Consider the following 16,710-nt stretch of genomic DNA (forward strand, 5'->3'; position numbering starts at 1 on the left):
CTATTCACACATCTTTGGGCAGTCACACCCCCCCCACCGAACCACACACACACTCACTCTCCCATAAAAATACTCAGTTAACTAATCAATAACTAATATAGACTTTCACATAGCTAGTAACCAACTGGAGAACCAGTTTACACAACAACTGACAAAGTGATACAGATATTCTTACAGTTTAGTCACTATCCACTATATTTAGTGAGACACTATAAATTGGTCAAGTAAACAGTCAATTACACTGTTACTAAATCCTCCATCCAAATATTTATTTTTATATATCCACTCATTCTTCAATGCAAATTGCTATATATATAATGCATATTTAAATAACAAAGCAAACCACATTCACTGGATGATGTCATCAGTGATGTCATTTGAGATGTCATCAGTGATGTCACTGACCATGTCATGAATGATGTAATATGTGACATCATCAGCAGAGAGCAATTTCAATGGTTTTGTATGAGTGAAATGTCCAGCTAACTATAGCACCCTTAAAACTTATAGTTTATTGAGTGAATTACAAAGGTTTTTTAACTGCTAATTCCTAACTATATAAGGCCTGAAACCTATGGTTTTTTCAGTGAAAATATATATATATAAATATAAATATATAAATATATATATATATATATATATTTTTTTTTTTTTCTTCTCAGTGGTGGTTGATACTAGGTAGTTTCAGTTAGGTCAGCTGTTCCATAGGAAAATCGTTTTTTGTGTTGCTAATAACTTTGGGACCGTTAGATGAACCTCAACGAAACTTAAAATACAAATGCTACTTTTTGACTTGTTTCTGCTACATGGGCAGTTTCAGGGTGATCTGTCAATTGAGTTCCAATAATAAAAGGGGGTCTCAAAACACAAAACCCCCATGCATATTTTCAATAGACTTCTTTAAGATGAGCTACAGCAAAATCTGCTGAACGGAATTAAACCAAATTTGGCATGATGCTAGATCTTGGTCCGCAGGTTTTGTTTTTTATGGTTTGGTGTAAATCCTTTCAGTAATTTCTGAGGAATGAAGGTTAAAAAGTAATTGTATATCTGGATGCTTGGGGCCACGAGAGTCTTGTGAGAGTCCCTTGACTACGCAAATTAAAAAATGGAGCCCTTTGATTCGTTGAAAGGCCCATTTTTGCCATGAGACTTCACTCTCTCACAGGGGTGAGAGACTCCCACAAGGCCTGCTAGCGCTCTGATTGACTGGTTGTTGGAGGTTTGGAAATGAAATGGCCACTTTACTTTTTACTGCAAAAGATTTCAGGTGTTGTGGAAATAAAGTAAAAAAGCTTGAGAAGGGGGCAGTAGAAAGACATCCTGTCCCCCTAGATTTTGGCATGGGGCTTCTCAGGCATAAGTGCTGTGATGAACGTAAATATATATTGTTTTTTTATTTTTTTATTTCTGATCTTGTGAGACTCTTCCAAGATCATAAATAGTTAAAAGGAATAGGTGAGCTGTCAATACCCTCTACTAGGAAAAATGCATATTGTGCCCCTTATAATTGAGAAGAGATGTGTAAGACATAAGGACTGTGATAAATAGAATGTAACTTTTTTTTTTTGATGTTACGATCTTGTGATATTCTTGAGGGATTGTGTAAAATAGGAAGGAGTAGATTATCTTTGAGTACACTCTGGTATGCACACTTTTTACTGTAGGAAGGAGTTTTACCAGAGATGGGGTTTATCAGAGTATACTATTTATGCCCATTGGCTTGGGAAGAGTTGTGATTAGAGAGTTAAGGCTCTTCCCACATCCTGCTACATACAGCTTTCATACAATAGAGGTGTTTCAGCGGAGAGGCAAGTCCTTCCACACACCCTAATGCAGACGCGTCATATTAGAGAGAGGCCTCATCGGAGAGGCCAGTCCCTTCATATACCATAGTACTCACACTTGTTATCCAGGAGAAAGGAGTGGTTGAGTGGCAAGTTCCTCCCCACATCCTTCTATGTTCACCCGTAATCTGAGAGAGCGGTCTCAGCTGAGAAGCCAGTACATCCACATAGTTTACTATGCAAACCTGTTATCTGAGAGAGAGGTGTGAAAAGATAGGCAAGTTGTCCTTCACTCCCCACTGTGCACATCTGTTGTCCAAGACACAGGGGTCTCAGCGGATAGGCTAGTACCTTCACACAAACTACTACACATGCTCCCTACACTGTGGAAGGGTGTTTGTGGAGAGGTTGGTCCCTTCCTATACTCTACTAGGTAGACCCAACACCCTAAGAAAAGCTATAAGCAGAGCTGCAATTTTCACGTGCACACTACTACACGCATGTGTTATCCTATGGAAAGGTCTTAGCAGAGAGGCCAGTACCTCTCGCCTCCCTCAAATGCATACTTGTCATTCATGAGAGTGGTTTCAGCAGAGAGACCAGTCCTCCACACTTCCTACTAAGTACACCTGACAGCACAGATAGAGGTCTCAGCGGAGCGGCTAGTCTCTCCCCTCACCCTACTATGCACACATGGGTTCATCTGATAGAGAGGTCGCAGCGAAGAGGCCAGTCCCTTCACACACCTTATTGTGCAAACTTGTGATCCAAGAGAGGGGTCCCAGCGGAGAGGCCAGTCCCTTCGCACACCTTATTGTGCACACTTGTGATCCAAGAGAGGGGTCCCAGCGGAGAGGCCAGTCCCTCCACACCCTCTACTATGCACACCCACCACCCAAGAGAGTGGTCTTGAAGGAGAAGCCAGTCCCTCCCAACACCCTACTATGTACACTCGTCATCCAAGAAAGGGGTCTCAGCAGATTGGTTTGTCCCTCCACACATCCTACTATGCACACCTGTCAATGCAAGTTCGAGGTCTCAAAGGAGAGGTCAGTCCCTCCACACACCATATGATGCACACTTGTCATTCCAAAAAAAGGTCTCAGTGGAAAGGCGAGTCCCTACACACATCCTACTATGCACACCTGTCAATGCGAGAGAGAGACATCTCACAGGAGTGGCCAGTCCCTCCCCACACCGTACTAAGCACACACGTCGTCGAACAGAGAGGTCTTAGCAGAGTGGCCAGTTCCTCCCCAAACCCTTCTATGTTCACCCCCGTCCAAGAGAGAGGTGTCCGCAGTTGAAGCCAGTCCCTCCCTCCATAACATGACTGTTTGAATTTGGGCTCTTGATTACAGCTTGTTTACTTCTTTCTGACTGTTTTTATAATAGCAAATGTTGCCAATTTTTTGTCAGAGGAAAACGTCAGGTGTGGTAATTTCCACAAAATGCGAAATTACACTTTGGGGACAAACTTGTTTATAAACCTGAAACGGGATTTAAACAGGACTCGCCATAAGTGTATGTCTTCTGCATTAAATGTTTGGAAAACATACTGTTTACATTTATCAATGTTATTGTGAAATTATGGTTGTGTACTTTATTTTTTTGGAAGCACACAGACAATAATTATTAAGGCATTTCCCAGTGAATGCAAGGAATATTTTTTTAAATTATAAACATAATATTTGCAACTTTCGTTTATAGAGTGATACACTAGATTGATTTAAAGCAGAGCCATTATTTTTGTAACATTATATACAAAACGATTTTAGTCTATGGCGCGCACTCTGAGACTGTTACCCTAGTGTTAAATGTCTCAGTCAATGATCCAGCAGTAGAAGAGATTATATTGACGAATGTGTTCCATTAAATCACAAAGATGTTTGAGTGGGTTCCTTCACGTGTTTTTTAACTACTTCTAATGACTGAACTTTCTCCTTTAGTTGTGATATGCTTTTTAGATTTGCAGATCTGAAGAGTTTTGACATTGCTTCTGCCTATACTTTTTCTCACTCAACCCATTCTTTCCTGCCCACAACATTTGTCAGAGGCTTCTCTGTTTTATGACCTAATATAAAGGAAAGACTTCAGCAGGTTTTGCACTTTGGCTTTGATTGTGTTTTTGCTAATGCTGTTCAGCAATGACCAATAAGAAAATGAAAGGGTCTTTGCTGATATGCATCAGAAAAATAAATTCATCGCAATGTTGTATATATATGCTTGAATCATCACACATGCGTGCATTATTTACCGCTCCAAGATGGTAGTTTCCCATCTTGGGATAGTAAATAAAAAAAGGTGAACACATGCAAGTTTGAGGAAAGGAGGACCCAAGCTGTTAATTGCTGCTACCGGACTGTCAATATAAAAAACATATTTTCTTAAAATCAACGGGACACAAGGGATGGAGGTGCGGTGATGGGGAGAAATGGTTTGATACCAGGGATCGATTAAAAAGAAATTAGCCAAGTGAGAAGGGGAGCAGTGAAGACAGTAAAGGATGAGGAGAAGCAGAACAAGGGAGAACAAGAAAGCACATACACTCCATGGATGGCTGCAAGAAAAAATTAGTACCCTGGCTGCAAGCAGTGGAAGGACACAAGTCATCCAGTCAGAACGCTGTAAAGAACAAATGCTCAGGAGGCGGGAGAAACAGAATATAAAGGAAATCCATTGAATAAGAAGCAGGGACATGAATTAGTCAAGAAAACCATCCAATCAAGAGTAAGGGGCTGACTCATATTCCATTCTGTGCATATATTTTAATATATTAGAGACTATAGGTTTTTGACAAGAGACAGCTAAAGCTACCTATAGGCGAGACCTGAAAATAAGAGAAGTCTTTTAGCGAAAGCAGGTTGCTATCCTGATGAGGCACAGATAATAATAATAATAATAATAATAATAATAGGGGCATTTGTAAAGCGCTGAGTTACGCACACCGGCGTGTCCCCGCGCTGACAATGGGAGAGGCAAAAAAAACAGGGAACTTAGATATTAGTGGTGAATCAGGTGTAGTTATGCCACCGCATGGGCCCCCAAATGGGCCCACTCCACCTCAAACACAGCTGTATTTTCATACGTAGCTTGGGGTCACTGGGCCATTGTGTTTGCTTATATTAGTGCACTGGAACCTGACTCCATTTAGATTTAACCAATTCAATTGCTGATCTTTTAAAAGTATGTCTGAAGCTTTTGCTTGTTCAAGTAGCTGCTTGTTTGTGTTTGTTGCTAGTCCCTCTTTGTGAGCAAGATGGTGGCTTTTGTTTTCCTTAAAATGTGGTAAATGTTCACTTGCCTGCCATCAGATTCATAGTGTGCACCTTCTCTTCCAATAATGTGAATGGTGACCTACTCTGGGCCAAACTGATTGATATGGGAGCTCCAGACAGTATAGTATATTTTCTAGCCCGTCTGTATGAAAAACTTAGCTCCAGTGTCCGATATGGGCCAAATGGGGAATGCACAAATAAGTTTAGGATAGGGAGGGGAATCAGGCAGGGGTGTGTTTTAGCACCCCTACTGTTCACCCTCTTCATTAATGAGGTGGATGCTGTTTTACAAACAGTATCGGCGGATGTCCCAAGAGTAAATGGCCTTGACATCCCTGTGTTGCTCTATGCGGACGACGCAGTGTTGCTGTCCAGGAGCCCCCTGGGCCTTCAACGGTTGATGGACAGGTTTGTCCTGTTCATCAAAGATAGGAAATTGGTGATCAATAGGTCCAAGACCTATGTGATGGAATGTTCAGGACGAGCTATGACTAAAACGAAAGTTAACTCCCATTATTTTATTGAAGGAGAACAGGTTTTAAAAGTAGACAATTTTTGCTATTTGGGGATCAATTTCTCAAAAAATGGTAGCTGGGACATTGAACACAGAGTGGTTAAAACTAAGATGATCAGAAGTGCCAATGGGGTCTTTGTTTTTGCAAAGAAATTGGGTAACAGACGTATAGCAGATATGCTAAAAATATATCAGTCGAAATGCCTATCTGCGGCCCTTTACGGGGCAGGAGTCTGGGGTGTGACATCTGCTGGGGGCCTTCAGATAGAGGAGAACAACTTCTTGAAAAGGCTCCTTTGCCTACCCAAATCTACATCTAATACCCTGGTCCACAAGGAAACGGGGACACACTTCCTGGAAGATTTAATCATGTTAAGACCCTTATTGCTGTGGCGATCTGTTTGGCTGAACGAAGGCACGTCACTAAACAGAGCTATTATTGAGGATTGCCTCACCTTGGACCAGCACCTAAAGATCCCCTGGCTTAAATATAATATCGAAAATTTTCAAAATGTTTTCGGATATTCTGTGCTCAATGATCGGTGTTGTGCATCTGATAACTCCAAATCAAATATGAAAATTATGTTTTTGAATTACTGTAAAGAGAGGCGTGCCCTGGAAGATGTAAAACTCTCTACCTGTAAATTGTACAATGGCCTGAATGAGTATAGTGGACTTCACCCTTATTTGACCCAGGTGTCTAGAGTCTCACACCAGTTTGTTCTCACTAGATTAAGGATGGGAACGGTTCATCATCTGGTTGCGTGCCCCGATGTAAAATCACGCCCGGTGGGACCATGTCCATGTGACTGTAAGACCGAACAGAGCACTATGCACTTTCTTTTTTCTTGTCCCTTGTACAGTGAATTACGGAAAATTTATTTAAAACCTATTTTGAAAAGATTTGGAACAAGATCAATTACCGAATCCATGAAATTGCTTTTTAATATGCATCATCCGGACATTTGCTTTTTTACAGCTACTTTCCTACTCAAGGCTATTGGTGCTAGGAAAAGTATGAGTTTTTAAGTTTGGTTTTAAACTATTTATTCCATCTCACACTGGATAATTACTGTACTTGTGTATTCTTTTTATGTTTTGTATTTTTTAATAATGAAATGTTTGCCATGTAACTGTTGTGCTTTTATGGACATGTTTTTTATGTTCCGAATAAAGCTCTATGAAATTAAATGAAATGTGAATGGTGACCAAAGGGGTCACTTGAGCCCTCAGTCTGTTTGTTATTGGTTAATGAAGCCACCGACAAAGCTTGCAGCTTAATTAGCAGAAGAAATATATATATTTAAGAAACACAATTTTCAGAAGGGTTTCCCTGCATTAACCTCACTTGTCATAATCTGCAGAGCAACCCCAATTTACCCAAGTCTGCCAACTTATTTCTCACTTGTGAAGGACAGCAGAGCTGTCCCTTGCTCGACTGTTCCATCCATCAAGCAGTGTAGACAGCAGAACTACCCCTCAGTCACTCGCAGTTGAATGGTTCGGTGCAAGACTATTATATGTGTGTAAGTCTGTTCTTTCTGTCTCCATCCCTCCATCTGGTGAAGTACTAGTAGAGAGAGCCTCAAAAGAATGGAGTCATGGGGGCATTGAGCTGCGGGACAGGGAGCTTCAAATGAAGGGAGTCATGGAGGAAAGGGAGCTTCAAAAGAAGGGAGCAATGTGGGACAGGGAGTTTCAAAAGAAGGGAGTCATGTGGGACAGGGAGCTTCAAAAGAAGGGAGTCATGCAGGATAGAGAGCTTCAAAAGAAGGGAGCAATGTGGGACAGGGAGCTTCAAAAGAAGGGAGCAATGTGGGACAGGGAGCTTCAAAAGAAGGGAGTCAAAGGAGACATCCATGGGACAGGGAGCTTCGAAAGAATGGAGTCCTAGGGGACAGCGAGCTGAGGGACCAAGAGCTTTGAAAGAAGGGAGTCATAAGAGACAGATGGCTGAAGGCTAGGGAGCTTCAAAGGAAGGGAGTCACAGGAACATGGAGCAACGGATAAGGGAACCCCGGAGACCATGCCTGATGGGTGAGGGAATTACAAACAGACAGGAAACGATGGGTGCAGGGCGGTCCCTTGCCATGCTGACTGGTCCCTCATACACTAAAGCTAGTACAACTATGCCACACCTATCACGGAAAGCAGAGCTACCTCTTACTTGCTACAGAAAGCAGAGCTAGCCCTCACCTGGTACGGAGAGAAGAGCTTCTTAACCATGGTTAGGTACATACCTCCGTCCTGTCTGCTTGTTGCTATCCATGCATCTCGCGGAGACATCGGCTCAAGGCCATGGGTTCATGAGAGGTAAGGAGCCATGGAACAGAGAGCCACGGGTAAGGGTCGGTCCAGAGACAAAGAGCTTGTAAGGACAAAGATATCAAAAGGATAGGAATACTTGGGTGCCAGGGACAGGTCGACTCTGAGTGATGAAAGGGTCTGGAAAATCCAGACGGTGTCAGAAATGACAACACTGGGACAATACACTTGATTATAGTAGAAGCGGCAGGAAGACCCATTTACATGTAGATGGTGAAACAGGAAACCAGCACAACACTGGGTCCTTCAGAGCCTAGATCATGAACAGTCTGTGCTAGACCAGACTCAGAAGACTCAGAAACACTGCACTATGACGACTGACACACAACCACTTGGGTCCGCATGAAATAGCACAATATCAGTTGCCTGTACAACACTACGTGAGATGGGACACATGACCCCACCCGTTCTGCCTGGCGCCCTCAAGGATATACGTTGATTTCCCTTGAGCACGTAAGGCACCCGCAGGTCACAAATATAAATGCAAACCTTTTCCCCTCTTCTATTCGTCCACTATCCATTTCAATCCAAATATCAGACTAACCAGTCCACCACTCAAATCACTTTTTTATTTCACTATACTATTTCACCACTAATCCTTCATGTGCTCCGGAGGAGCGTGCTGCTCACCCAAAAAAGCAATTCAACGTCTCGATAGGGGTAATAAGCGCTGTATAAATGCAAATACAATACAAGTACAATGAAAATGTTGCACTATGCAAAAAAACACACACAACATGAACATTCTGCTGCTTGGGAAATAGTTTTTTAAACTCGAGTATTGTGCAGGCCTGGTTCCGTTATTTGTTTACATTTGACCTGGAGGTAAAATATACAAGCTAGATGACTAGGAATGGAAAGAGAGACTTCAATTGATGATAATAGGGCAGGTTATATTCTTGTTAGCATAAAAAGCCTCTCGGTGTGAAACTCCTCAATTATTTACAGTGTGTGCTAACGGTGTCCCAGTCTGCAGTGTGCTCATTACTGTGTGCTTGGATGTAGGTCACGGTGGAGGAGGTGATGACGACGACGGCCTACCTGGACCTGTTTCTGCGCAGCGTCACGGAGCCGGCTCTCCTCAAGATCTTCCTCCGCTTCATCCTGCTCTATCAGTACGAGAACGTGCACATCCTGGACACCCTGGTCAGCCGGATCAACACGCCGTTTCGGGTAAGGTGGTCACACATGGACAGCAGGGACGTTAATTAGGGGTCACCAAAGGGAAGAAACTATCAGGGCCGGCGCGAGGCATGGGCAATGTCCTGGGCCCCGCACTGAACACACCAACCTGGGGCCCGCACCAGTACGCCATAGTCAGGCCATGGCACACCAGTCCCCTTGCTTATCTAATTGAGAGCACAGTGTCTTGTTGCATTTGTGCCTAGTCGAGTGGGGGGGGGGGAGGGGGTGGGGCTCTCCTGGGCCTTGATGCTGTGGTGTAGTGAGGCGAGGCCTAGGGGAGGGGGCCCTCTCCTATGGTCCCAATTGAGGGAAACCATTCTGTAGGTATTTCCTAAAATCAGATCTCCTACCCTTCTGCACATACAGGGGCACCATGCGACGCCCACTGTCCTGCAGTTTAGTGCCCCAGCAGTTTTAACCCTCACAGCCTATGAGCAAACTTTGTAAAAGCGGTGCTTGTAGGTGGCTGAGAGGGGGGAGCTGCAGTTCAGGAGGGGTCTGTATAAAGCAGCTTCAAGAGCAAGGTCATCTATTGAGATACAAACAGCCCTGAGTGTGTCAGGGGGCATATAAATTAGAGGGGTCTTAACATTCCCTTTCTGCCTGGGACCCCAAAAGTCCCAGAACTGGCACTGGCAGAATGAGAATGAAACACACCTTTTGTGCTGGTAAGTTTTCCAGAGTTTGGTATTATCACATATTACATTTACACACAAAGGCAAAGTGCGTGTCAGTGGTTGTGCAGAATCCCCCCGATTTTTTTCTTCAGTCTCCTTCCTAGATGTACCAAATTGTTGGCATCTATGCTTTACATCCAGTTTTTGTTGAGTTTGATTTAACCGTAAACGCAACAGGGGAGAGATAGTGGATTACTCACTCCACGGTGGGTGTTTATCAGTTAGGAAAGTGGTCATACATTTTTAAATAATGTACTGTTTCTATTTGTGCTCTTGCTCTCGCAGAATGTTGTTCTCCACATGTCTCACAAGGGTCTCTATTAGTGCCACTCACCCCTCATCTGGATCCAAGGTGGTCTCAAGGCACTGCAGTCTCACATCCCGATGGCTTCACGCTGCTGCTTGGGGTTCACTTTTGTAGGGTCCATGGGGCATGACACTTGTTCTCTGCAGGGGATCTTCAGCACTGGAACTCTGCCAGAGCCCATGCAAGGACATTGCTCCCTTCTTGCTTTCAGGAAACTTCTAAAAACGTCATTGCTGTAATCCTCCTCCTCATCACCTGGGCCTTATTCTGTACTTACATCCCATTCCGGTATTTAGTTATCACTATAGAAAATCTGTTAGGGTGATGATGAGATTAGGAGGTTAGAAATACGGCAGAGCACATGATGTCAACTAGAGCAGAGTGGAAATCATCAGTAGGGGGACATGCAATTCATGCTTAGGACCAGGGGGCTGCACAGCTGCAGAGAACCACTAGGGGGAGCTCTGTCACAGAGCAGAACACAGAATTTACAATAACATGAGAAGAGTTACTTAAAAAACCCCATGAAATGCACAAAACTTCATTATATCACTCACCTTACCCTTGTACAACGTATATAGCACTTACCAATATTCAAGTACCTTGTTTACGCATTCAGGATGCCATCAACAAACAATGTTTTCTACCTGCCTTAACAGCAAACTCTCCATTGGAACATACATAACATCAACAGGATGAATACAATATGGGCGGGCACACGGTGTGCTACATAGGCAGATAATGCTTGCATAGTAAAGCTATTTCCTTCATGTGTCTGGCCTTTGTGTATCGTTTCCTCCAGGGTGCACACTTTGCTTGAATGTGTTGGGCATCTTGGTTCTGTCCCAGTTTACAGTACTGTAGTCACCAGTGAACTACTGTGCATGCCTGTCCTGTGATGTTGGGTATCGTAATTATTGCATTGTAGTCCACTCCCAAGTTGTTACAGGAAATGAAGCCGAGTTTTAGATGTGAACCCCAAGCAACGGGCAATAACGAGGGAGAGCACCTTTAATAACTGGTACAGCTCAAGGTAGAAGGGCTTTAATGCTGTTCGAACATTCCACCCACTGAGGGTAGCATGTTATAAATAAAAAAAAAGAACGAACCAGAATGACAAATGTTGAACTGTTGAGTCCAAATGTCTATATCATGCATTACTGGCATGGAGGGGCTCCACTGTCCTCTGTGGCGCTCTCAGCATTCCAATGTTCTAATATAGTCTTATAGCCCGCCGTAGCAGGCTATACTGGCTATTACAGGCCCACTCCAGCATTAAAGGCCCGAGCAGAAGGCTGGAAGGCTGGAAGAGGTGTGGCGCAGCAGCCAGGTTGACCGACTCCGTACCACAGGGTTCACGGTTCGATCCCCGGCTCTGGCGGCAGGTTAGCCCAGCACCATGTGACTCTGGGCAATAGCTTGCTTAATCTTCCTGACAACCCCCAGCGCCGTGACACCCCTCCGGAGGTAGCTGTGCGCTTTACAAATGCTGGCATTTACATTTATTTACATTTAACAAGGGAGCGGGACTTTTAATACTGGTATAGCCCAGAATATTCTAACAAATTAAAAAGCCCTCACTAGCCATAGGGGATTCAAACCTTCCCGAAGTGTTCTTTCCCCAAACAAAAGTAACGTTATCGTTTCATGGTTGACTTCTGAATAAACTTCTTCTTTCATTCTAGCTCTGCGTTGTCTCATTGGCCTTGTTCAGGACCCTCATTGGCTTACACTGTGAAGATGTCATGTTACAACTACTCCTAAGGTAAACACATTTTTGTCCCCCTACACCTTGAGCCCAAACCTCTTTGGTAAAACATTGCTTTCTAGATTCAATTCTGTAGAAATCAGTGCCATGCACTGCTTACATTCTTATGTTTGTATTAACTGTAAACTCCAGAAATGAAAGGACCATAATTATGGAGCAGTTAATAACTTTTGTTTAATGTGTTTATGGTGTCATTGGCCTCTCTTGTAACATGTTCTGTGTTTCCTTTTTGTGTTTACTGTTTTTAATTTGGAGAGCATGTCTTTGTTTCTTCATACTTTACATTTTTCTCTTACCTTTACAAATACCCAGCCGGAAAATGTATGTAAATACCAAGAAATGTTAGTCATTCAATAAAGACATGGAACACTGCATTTGGGTGCCACGTTATGTGTTTTGTTTTATAGACTCATAAGTAGTCGTTGGATTTTCAGTGTTATAACGTAGCAGGAATTGTCCTGGTTCAGCAAGCAATTATGCAGCCAACTGCCAGGCAAATGGCTGACGATCAGATGGTTATGAATCGACCAATGGCCATCTAGGAGGTGTTTCCAGGGGAACTAGCCTGAACACAAAAGTATCTACTACTGTTCCTTATCCCACAGCAAAGGGGAATTTTAGAAGCCTAGTGGATAAACAGAAGAAATCAAATGGAAACCAGATAAGACTAACAGAAGAAGAGCGGTGGTATCTAGGAAGGATATCCAGAGGGACGAAGTCTGAACATAAATCCCACAGCTGAGAGTACCTTTAGGAACCTCTAGGAAAAGCAGTAAGGAGACGAAATAGACATAATTTTTAGGAAACGGAAGCTACAAGCAGTAGTAGGAGAGTAGACAAGGCTTTAATGCATTATGCGCAGCTGTTGTAGCCCATGGCTCAGTAGTTTCCCCAAATTCCAGTAATGATTAAATGGGGTCTACAGAAGTCGAAATGTTAAGAACCACTACCCTAGTCTGCTGCTCGGAAGTGGAGATAAAATAAAAGATCAGAGAACAGTTGAGAGCTGTAGCAGATGTCGGGTGGATTGGTGACAGCTGTCTAAATAATGCATTCCTCCAGTCTGAGAAGGTGTGCCTAACCTTTGACGTCTTGCTTTCGCAGGTACCTCATCCCCTGTAATCATATGATGCTGAGCCAGCGGTGGGCAGTGAGAGAAAGGGACTGTTACTCGGTGTCTGCTGCTAAACTCCTGGCTTTGACGCCCGTGTGCTGCGCCAGTGGGATCACGCTAACTCTTGGAAGCCAGGAGAGGGATTATATCTTGTGGTCAAAGGTCAATACAGGTACAAGGACATCTCATTTTCTTTTCAAAGGAGCAGTTCAGATTACAGCTCCCACGGTGAGGTTTTAGCTTCCAAAAAGCGGTGTGCAGTTCCATAACCCATTCAGTATCTGATCTGATATCAAAATAGTGTGAAGAGGCCATTTTTTGCACTTTAGTTTGTCATTTCAGAAAATTTAGCAGGTCAATTACTTAACAAATGGAATCTATTTAATAGGTGAAATTATTTGGTTTAGATTACAGCCTTTGTGAATTAAGTGGTCGTAATAATATGTCCCCTGATGGGCCTGCTGAAATACCCTTCAGCCAGTCTTGCTCAATTACTGTCCATCTCCTTTTATTCACTGCCCAATCTGTCTACTACAGCAACCTTTAAAAATATTTTTATTTTTAATATTACCTTTTCCCGTGTTTCTTATATTTTTCAATTTTGCCAATTTTTACAGCCAGTTTGTTATTTGATCCATGAGGATGATTTCTTTGTTCTGGCTTTTATAATTTGAACGAAATGTTTCAAGGAAATAAATTGGTTGACGACGAATGCACTGCTATAGTATTTTGTAAGTGAATTAATCATCTCTGAAAGGGAATGTTTACAGATTGAACTTTGTCACTACATCCCAAATCTTAAGAAAGTATTAATTTACATGCCAAAGGTTACTGGAAAAGCAGTTATGAACATAAGTCCTTTTGGAAAAGCAGATTTAAACCAACAATTTTCTCTAAATTGCAAAGCTCAACTATGTCAGGATCACTAGGTGAGATCTTTCAAGGTAAGGGCCAGGTAAAAGTCATTTTTAGCAGACTGTCCATCACAGTCTACTACACAGTTTTTAAAAATAATTGTGCGCTAAACAACTTAAAAATTCAGGAGGTTGTGTACCTAGGAACAATATCAATAAGTATATCCAGGTCTAAAGTTTAACCTCCCCATATTTTACTAGCAGAAGTTTGATATTTAAATAAGCAAGGCCGTTTTAATTTGGCCCTTCCAGTATAACATATTTTGGAACAAATGCCAGGATTTACTCTGTGGAGTAGTGTGGCTCACTGGTTAGAGGCGGCAGGCACAAGAGCAGAAGTTGGCCCGGGACCAGGGTTCAATTCCCAACGCGGCAGGGTTGTGGACCTTGGTCAGCGGACTCGATAATTCTCGCTTCGGTGCTTACTCTAATCAGGGGTTCCACCCGGCAACTCTGGGCATTAGCTTGCCTAATCTCCACAACGGCCCCACCAATTCCGGGGATGCCTGGCTCCACCTTGGGGACTCCCAGCAAGAGACCATCCCACAGGGAAAGCCAGGACGGGTTCCCCAGAGTTATACAGCGCCAGGAGACCTATGGACGGGTAGCAGTGCGCTTTACAAGCTCAAAAACATTAACATTAACATTACATACATTCAAATATAGATAATGTGGAGTTCAATAAAGCAACTGTCACTATAATAGGAATATTTCTAGTTACCAAAGTGTTCCAAGACCATATAGGCCAAAACTGCTAGGGTACCCTTCATAGCATCATCCAACCCATAGGCAAATAATAAAGTCCTGATTATGTGCTGTGTGATATCCCTTTGCCTCATGAGACCCAACAGAACATTCAGAAACATCCCTGAAAATGCCTGTCTGAATATTCGGGTCCCCCTTGGGAAGAAGCATATTTATTCCAACGCTCCAATCACCCCAATACATTTTGCTACTTTATTATCCCATTCCTTCCCACTTTTCATGGCACAGGGTTATACAATTCTTTTGGTTACCTGTGTCCCAGGTGGGGCATGTGAAATGCTGACTAGCCATCTTCCCTGCTATCATGCCGTGGACAAGCTTCTGCTCTATAATGTCCAACATAAAACCATCTGCATCCTCACACCTTTGCTGAGCCATATTTAGATGTGCTTCTTGTCGAGGAGACTGGGGATCCATTCATGAGCTGTAAAAACATTAGCCTCTTAGCTTCCATTGGCTCTATGGGATGGGGGTGCCCTATGTGGACACTCACTATTCTGCTTCTGAAGTAACCTCGATATTCACATAAATGAGATAGTGCATTATCTATACAGTGTTCTATAATTGGAATGTGCTTTACCAGAGACATAATCTTTCATCTCAAATTCTGTATAATCAATGCCACTATTGCCTTACAATGGAAACACGTGCCTCATTGTAATTTGCAATCAACACTCTGTTTACCCAAGCTGGTCCTGGCAGATATGCAGCTTCCTGGAAGAAATATTGTGCTGTGTCCTCCTTTTCGGTAGCTCATTGTCCATTTCAGTAAATGCCTATTCCTATCAAACCTGGCATAGCCTGGTTAATTTCCACCTGTGAGTCACTTGGGTCTCTAGGTACTCTTAGAGATCCGTCACGTCACAGTATTCATACATGAAAACACTAGTCTTAAAATCTTCTCTCACCCTTTCAGAAATTCTTGCTTCGTGATAAAAAAAGGTATGCTCCTTTAATGCCTTAGAAATGATTTTTTTAATTATTACTCTCTGATTATGGTATTTATTATTCTCCAGTATTAGGGGTGTCTTTCATAGATTCACATGCCTGAATCATTCCCCGTCGTCGGAGTGGGAGTCCCACGGTATATAAAAAAGCAATAATATGCTATAAATACATAGTAAATACCAATAAAAAACAAACCAGGAAGTAAAGTAGCCAAGCTACAGAAGAAAAAACTTCCACATTAGTGACTATCCCTGTCATTTTGTGTAGCCCAAACTGCAGCCAATCAGGCGACAGCACCCACCAGAAGGTTCCCCCCAGAGGCTCAGGCTGTCAGATTTTTTACCGCACGTCGTGTGCAGGGAGTCTCCCTGAGCTCTGCTCAGTTTCTTCATTTATATTATATATATCTATTAAATTTTGTGATATTTTCTCACACGAAGTCTATTTGTTGACCCTGTGTCACTGGTGGAAAGCTGAGACCGTTTCCATGGATCATTTTGTCTGGCTGTTGCTGACATGGTAGGATAGAAGGGGATGTTCTTGTGATTCGGCTACCCCCCTTCTGATGTGGGAGGATTTTCAATGTTTATATGGCGCCTTTCTGTGCAGTGATGTTTTTGGCTTTACTTCACCAGCTGAGGTTGCTTCTAAGGTAAGGGTCTTTGACCTGCTACGAGTCTGCCTCCCACATCTACGCCCACGAGATTTACTCTCAGGCGTTTAGACTCGTTCTGTGCATTTTTCTTCTGAGGAGGTGCCAGCTTGTTGACTAGACGCTCTTGGTATTCTACGACGGCAATCTCTGCCGTCACTGGTGTTCTACGGTGTCACAGGGCTACAGGATCCTGTTGACAGAGCCCTCAAATGCACTGGTTGTAAGTCGCAGGATGCTGCGCAGCCGACAAAGAGCTTCGTTGACCAACAGCTTTTTCACAAAATGCACTTTTGCCTCGTCCATGCTGAGCCTCGACGACGAGTTTTGCCGCGTCGACGACGAGCAACGTCGACTGTGATGGTGGCATCGTCGACGGGAACCTTTCGTCCACGACGAGGGGGCTGCGTCGACGACGAGCCTCGTCGACGACGAGGGAGCTCCGTCGACGGCGAGCCGCGTTGACGGCGAGCCTC

The 16,710-nt window shown here is 43.3% G+C and overlaps 1 protein-coding gene across 3 annotated transcripts in view; it reads left to right on the forward strand.

Moving 5' to 3' along the window:
- The window catches only part of FHIP1A (FHF complex subunit HOOK interacting protein 1A), a 512,772-nt gene that overhangs the window by 375,711 nt on the left and 120,351 nt on the right, over positions 1-16,710 (forward strand). For all 3 annotated transcript variants that reach the window (XM_078676922.1, XM_078676921.1, XM_078676920.1), the window contains 3 exons: positions 8,910-9,077; positions 11,759-11,838; positions 12,946-13,127. In XM_078676922.1, the coding sequence (XP_078533048.1) occupies positions 8,910-9,077; positions 11,759-11,838; positions 12,946-13,127 (430 nt within the window). The remainder of the gene's footprint in view (positions 1-8,909; positions 9,078-11,758; positions 11,839-12,945; positions 13,128-16,710) is intronic.

Source organism: Lissotriton helveticus, chromosome 2_1 (genome assembly GCF_964261635.1).
Source record: "Lissotriton helveticus chromosome 2_1, aLisHel1.1, whole genome shotgun sequence".
Classification (NCBI taxonomy): Eukaryota; Metazoa; Chordata; class Amphibia; order Caudata; family Salamandridae; genus Lissotriton; species Lissotriton helveticus.